This window comes from Macadamia integrifolia, chromosome 10 (genome assembly GCF_013358625.1).
Source record: "Macadamia integrifolia cultivar HAES 741 chromosome 10, SCU_Mint_v3, whole genome shotgun sequence".
Taxonomy (NCBI): domain Eukaryota; kingdom Viridiplantae; phylum Streptophyta; class Magnoliopsida; order Proteales; family Proteaceae; genus Macadamia; species Macadamia integrifolia.
The window spans coordinates 2,997,956-3,004,191 of NC_056566.1; the positions used below are offsets into that span (position 1 = coordinate 2,997,956).

Consider the following 6,236-nt stretch of genomic DNA (forward strand, 5'->3'; position numbering starts at 1 on the left):
CTATTAGATAGATGGGACTCTTCGGGTGCTTGAGGGCATTTTCAGCACTTCGTACAAGGAAGGGATTATGACCATCAGTAGATAGGGGGAACTTTATGCCAAAACAAAATCTCTAAGGCTACGTTTGGTAACATTCCAAAAAAACGTTTCTAGAGTTTTTTCGTTCTATGAGAACGAAAAAACGGAATAAAGCGTTTGGTGCATTTATGGTGTGTTTTTCTTTATTTTTTTTTTTGAAAAAAAAAACACTAGAAACGAGAATTGATGGAACGACAAAAGGTAACACCTAGTTTGCATAGTCTAGAGGACTTCTCTAAATTGTGCATCAGTTCTACAACATGGAAGAATGACATGGTAAATCAATTATTGATATCTAGGGAATGATTTGGATTAGTCACATATCAAAGTTATTCAAATTCAATCATACACCACAACTTTGAAGCATGTCTTAGCGTACCCGGGCCTTGGCTTGGCGGTTTGCAACGGTAGATCCTTGAACTTGAAAAAAAAAAAAAATTTGAAACATTTATAATTTTTTTTTAGATTTTAATTTGCGACATGATCAATTTCAATTTGGTTAAAACTTGATACGTGAGTAAGGAATTTTAGAGTTATTTCACAACTAACTCTTTATTCTAGTTGACCTGCCATTTGGCAAAATCAGGTATGCAATTAGAAAAGTAATGAAAAATGTCATTTTTGGGATTTAATAACGGAAAATTGGAAAATTGGAATATAATATTTCTTCTTCAAAAATTTCCATCTTTTCTTTTTTTTGAAGGAGGAAAGAAAATAATATACTATAAATAAATAAATAAATAAAATAAAATAAAAAAGAAAGAGAAGAAGGAGAAGAAGGAAAGGGAAATAAAGAAAGCCCCAGAATAGCAAAGAAGATTATACAATGGTGGAGTCAGATTGAATAACTACCTGTATAAATCCCCTATCAAGAGAAACCTCCAAAGCTTGGATTGGATCGGATCAAGTTCCTCTTCAACTACTACATCCTCTAACGCCTCTTCAACGATCATCTAAGGATTGCAGAGACTTGATCACACATCCCAACACCTGAGGATGTGTGTCCAAACTTTTTTAATCTTTGGATTAATTGTTGGAGTGTCGTTGGTATTGGAGAGGATCCCAATCCGGATCTCTTGGGTTTGTAAGTTATAACCAAACATGGGGCAACATAGCAAAGACCACCTCAACTGGGCTATTCCGGGCAATGCAACCAAATAAAAATATGAAATTGCCAAATTTACTCAAAATACCCTTTTTGACTAGTTGTCCACCTCTCTCAGGCAGCCATTGTTACAGTTCGGTTCTCAAGCCAGTTAGGATCGTCCTGAATTGGCAAATGGAGGCTATCTTGTATTCTTTCTACGTTTCTTCTGCTTACTTAAGGCATTGCAGAACCGGTAGTTCTTCTGAACCCACAAACCATATTCTACAAATTAAATCAATCAAGTTCGATTCCCGTCTACTCTCTTTGTCATATACGCAGAGAGCCCTTTTCATCAGCATCCAACTTGAAGGATGAACAGGTACCCACATTCTATACTGAAATTTTAGTGTATTTTTTGTTCCTTTTTGGTTAAATTTTGTGCGTTCTGTTTGGAATTCAATTCAGATTAAACTAATCCCTACCTTAGGTGTTCTTGTATTGCATTTAAACAATTTTAGGTTACAAAATTTTTAGGTTTTGTTGTTGTTGATAAATATTGTTCTAAGAAAAGAGAGTAAATGGATGTTCAAATTTGTGGCAAAAGTCCTTAATAAGTGACTTCTTAGGGTAGGGTTATAAAATTGGATAAGTAAAACTATGGTTTGCTAGCTTATCACAGAGAAGAGTCCCTTTGTAGCTACTGAATTGGCTGTCCTTGGGAGAGAGATTTGGGATATTTGATCTGCAGAAGTGATTTTGAATTGGACCCATTTTGTTGATGTGAATGTAGTTCAGAGTGAATGAATGATTATTGGAATTTTGAGGTAAAACTATTATTTGAAACCAGAATTGTAAACCAGCAATTGGAACAAAAATAATTGTTGAGGAAAATAGCTTTTAAATTGTTTGCATTTAACTTCATTTCTAGAGAGAGGTCAATAAAAGATCACAATATCCTCTGGAAACTGAAAATTGATACTATGGTCCTATTATTACAAAATTTGAAGCCTCCCCCCACTTCCACTCTCTTGATAATTCTGAGTGCCTCCCTGATGATGGTAAAGAAAATGGGTGAGCTGTAGGGTTTTGGTTATTCTGTTCACAACACAAACCATGGGCAGGTTCTTTCATATTCAGAACAGAGAGATCTACTCAGTGTTCTGTACTTTTGACCATAAAAAGAGTCTTATAACTCTTATTAATAATTTTTATATATAGAAACATCATCCAGCCAATAGATATGCAGGTGAGCTTCATAATCTCATGATCAAGTTATTATTATTATTATTATTTTTATGCAAGATCAAGTTATTGAATTCATAGTATTTGTGTCATCGCTTATGTGCTATTACTGCATCACAGATCCTTCAGTGGCTTCTCAAGGTAGGACAAGAAGAACAGAGGCCAAAGAGAGCACCACTACTCATAAAAATAAACAAAGAGCTTCTTCAACAGGTATAGTATGAAAATGTTTCTTCTTAACAGCCTTTCGTTAGTAAATATTAAATGATTAGCACTAATTAAAAGATTTTCTTCAATGTTTCTGTGATATTTACAGTCCAAAAACCAGATTCTAAGGATCTGTTTCTGTATAAAAGGGGTGGCATTTATCCGAGATTAAAATAAATGATGAATGTGAGGAGAATCCGGATTTGACATTCAGGGTTTCGTCGATAGAGACAATCCCAGGACATGCTTTTATGGCACCCTTAGCTTGAAGAAACTTGGAAGCTTTTGTAAGAGCAATCATAATTGGCTGCAACAAGTGATTATAGAAGAAGAAGAGCTTCCTCAAGAATTGGGTATGGGTCACAAGGGGGACACAGCTCCCCATGCAAACAATAAGGTTCTACCAATATCTGCTCTTGCAAATGATCAATGTGGTTCAACAGAGAAGAAAGGCAAGCCCAAAAGGGATAAGACCAAAGCCATTTTTAGAATGATGAATCTGCTGAGATGGGCTTCTTCTGCTAAGTCCGAGAAGGGAGGGAAGCACATTAGTAGAAAGGTGATCCTTCCTAACCCATCATTCATCAAATCCCTCCTTCTCATCTCCTCTGTTACAGTTTTCCTTCCTATAAGTCTTCTGATTCTGATAAATGTATGATGCTTATATCAATATTAAAGGTTTTGTACATCCAAAACCATGGCACTGTCAAGGAAGCAGCACATCATGATGATTCAAGCTTCAACTCTCCCAAGTGCAACTTCAGATGGGATGCAGATAGATGTTCCACCTCTTCCTGTGCTTACACTGGCTCGTCATCTTCCACAGCATCTTCTACAAGAACTGATGAAAAGCAGATCAAGCCCATCATTAATTCTTCAGCCAAGGATGTTTCGGCTCCAGATTCCAATGAAAAGAAAGCAACAACATCTAGTCAAGACAGTGAACTTTGTACTTCTAGAAGAGGAAATTGGATCACTACAGATGACCAATGTAAGATTCTCTGTTCCTTAATTTTATCTGTTCTATCTTGCACATGATTTGAGTTTTCTAATCTCTTAAATTCCTACTTAATTAATTTCTTCCTTTTCTTGATTGTACAGTTGTGGTGCTAGAGTTCTCAAAAACAGAAAAATAAAAAATCTAAAGAAGATGGTCCATGGTTTCATTAATTGCTTCCCCATCAGGTGCTAAAAGAGCATTGTAACAGCTAAAATGGCATTGACTGTCAAGTGGGAATCTTCATTGTAACCTTTTGCAGGATCAAAGAATTATAGATGTATACAGTTCAGATGTCTTTAAAGTATCCATTGAATGAACAGGGAGACATGGTTTACATTTGGTCTGGAATAATAAAATAAAAATGGAGACATGGTCTAATAAGAAAAATCTCACTCTATGGAAAGGATGAAAGGGATGGATGTATAACAACAACAATCATAACCTTATCCCAACTAATTGCAATCGGCTACATGGATTCATGAGAAAAAGAATAAAAGAATAAAAGGATGCAACACTAGAGAATTAACATAAAGAGAAAAAATGAGGTAAGAGAAGAAAATAAAACAGTACTCAAAGACGCATCACAGGAATATCCCCTACAAGGGGTCGGCTACATGGGTCATTGTCCCCCACAAAACTCTATCCTTGGTCATACTCGAATTGAGCCCTAACATATGCATATCTTTTCTTAGTACTTCTTGAATAGTCATTTTAGGCTTGTCCATACCTCTTTTGGCTCCCTCCAACTAAATCAGGTCACTCTTCCCTTCCTGGGCATCCATAGGTTTTTGTTGCACATCTCAACTGAAACCTATAGATGCAATCCCCTAACTGGTTCTTAGGAGCTTGTCCTAGATTGATGCAATCCCCAACTGGTTTCTAATACCCTCATTCCTTACTTTATCTATCCTGAATTGATGTAGGGACAAAAGTGGGAGAAATGATTGAATTTGAGGTTGAATTTTTTCAATAACAAATCCAAATCATGTTCGAGATATCCATCTACTGAAAGCATGACTGAATTTTTTGTTGGAACAAATTCTCTATTTGAGTGATCGTTTTAACAACAAAAAAACAAAAGTTGACTTTCTAATATTATCCTTCGATTTTAAGAGGAGATGACAAAAGGTAAGAATTTCATAGTTTGCATTCTCTACGGGGTTATTCTAGACTGCACACCTAGTGTTGCAACATGGAAGGACGACGTGGTAAATCAATTAATCATATTTAAAGAATCAATTACTGATATCTAGGAAATGATTTGGATTAATTACATGTCAATGGTTAAACCCAAATTCAGTCATATACCCTATCATTTATAGGCACCTCTCTGATGGTCCAAGTATTAGCATGCAACTTTGAAGCACTCCCAGCTTTTTATTTAGGTTTTAATTTGCCATTTGGCCAACTTCATTTTGATTAAAACTTCAAATGCGAATGAGAGACTTAAAATTTATTTGACCACTAAATTTCAGCTCTATTTTTCCATTAAAAAAAATATGTTCTATTTGACCTCCCACTTGGTAAAATCAGGTTTGTAATCCAAGAACCCCTTAGATTGTGTCTGTTGTAGGGAAGAATCCCACATTGGTGAGTAAAGGGGAAACTTGGGACCATAAGTAGGGCCAACCCCTTCTGTGAAAGACAAATTTTGGAAATCATGTGGGTACCAGTCAACACACAAGATACGGACCAAGACTCCAATACAAGAATCCTTTAGATTGTGCCTTTTGCATGAAAATAATCTCACATTGGTGTGTGAAGGGAGAAACTTGAGACTCATAAGTAGGGCCAACCTCTTTCATGTAAAATGAGTTTTGAAAATCATGCAGGTACCAGTGAAAGGCCAAGTCACTGATCAGGACTCCCAAAGCGGACAATATCTACATGGATATAGATCCCAACCTCATCATTGGCATTGTCCATGGGAACCTCGATTGTACGCACTAGAGCTTCACCTTTCTTTGGAGAGCTCTATTGTGGTGGAAATAATCCTACATTGGTGAGTGAAGAGAGAAACTCGTGACTCATAAGTAGAGGCCAATCCCTTCCATGTGAGATGCGTTTTACGTGACGTGGATCTCGACCTCATCAATGCCAACATAGAAATCAAGTGCAATTGAAAAAAGTAATATGAAATGCCGCCAATCGGAAAGCCTGGGAAAAATAATTGATACTTTCTTGGAGTTTAACAACGGAAAATAATAAATTGGAAACTAGTATCTACGTGGATACAATCTGAATCCCGATCTCATCATTGGCACCATCTAAGGGAACCTTGACTGTCCACACTAGAGTTTTACCGTTCATTAAGGGGGCTCTATTATGAGGGAAATAATCCCACATCGGTGAATGGAGGGAGAAATTCATGACTCATAAGTAGGGGCCAACTCCTTCCATGTGAGATGCATTTTGAAAACCGTGCAGGTACAGGTCAGCCTCCAAATCTTGGACCAAGATGCCCAAAATAGACAATATATACATGGATTGATGGACACGCCATGGATCCCGATCCCATCAGTGGTAACTTGGAAATCAAGTGCAATTAGAAAAGTAATGAAAAATGAAGCCACTAAGAAAGCTTGGGAAAAATGATTGATATTTTCTTAGAATTTAACAACA

The 6,236-nt window shown here is 36.5% G+C and overlaps 1 protein-coding gene across 1 annotated transcript; it reads left to right on the forward strand.

Moving 5' to 3' along the window:
• Positions 1 to 985: 985 nt before the first annotated feature.
• LOC122091963 lies at positions 986 to 3,953 on the forward strand. Its single transcript, XM_042662230.1, has 5 exons — positions 986 to 1,544; positions 2,528 to 2,620; positions 2,724 to 3,173; positions 3,293 to 3,605; positions 3,716 to 3,953. The coding sequence occupies exons 3-5, from the start codon at positions 2,970 to 2,972 to the stop codon at positions 3,748 to 3,750; spliced, it is 552 nt and encodes a 183-aa protein (XP_042518164.1). The 5' UTR covers positions 986 to 1,544; positions 2,528 to 2,620; positions 2,724 to 2,969; the 3' UTR covers positions 3,751 to 3,953.
• Positions 3,954 to 6,236: the final 2,283 nt, after the last annotated feature.

What these genes read in the sequence shown, in the direction of transcription:
- LOC122091963 (XM_042662230.1), top strand. Translation starts at nt 2,970, where the DNA reads ATGGGTCACAAGGGGGACACAGCTCCCCATGCAAACAATAAGGTTCTA. An exon ending in GGAAGCACATTAGTAGAAAG is followed by an intron (nt 3,174 to 3,292) that starts GTGATCCTTCCT and finishes TCAATATTAAAG; the next exon opens with GTTTTGTACATCCAAAACCA. An exon ending in GATCACTACAGATGACCAAT is followed by an intron (nt 3,606 to 3,715) that starts GTAAGATTCTCT and finishes TTGATTGTACAG; the next exon opens with TTGTGGTGCTAGAGTTCTCA.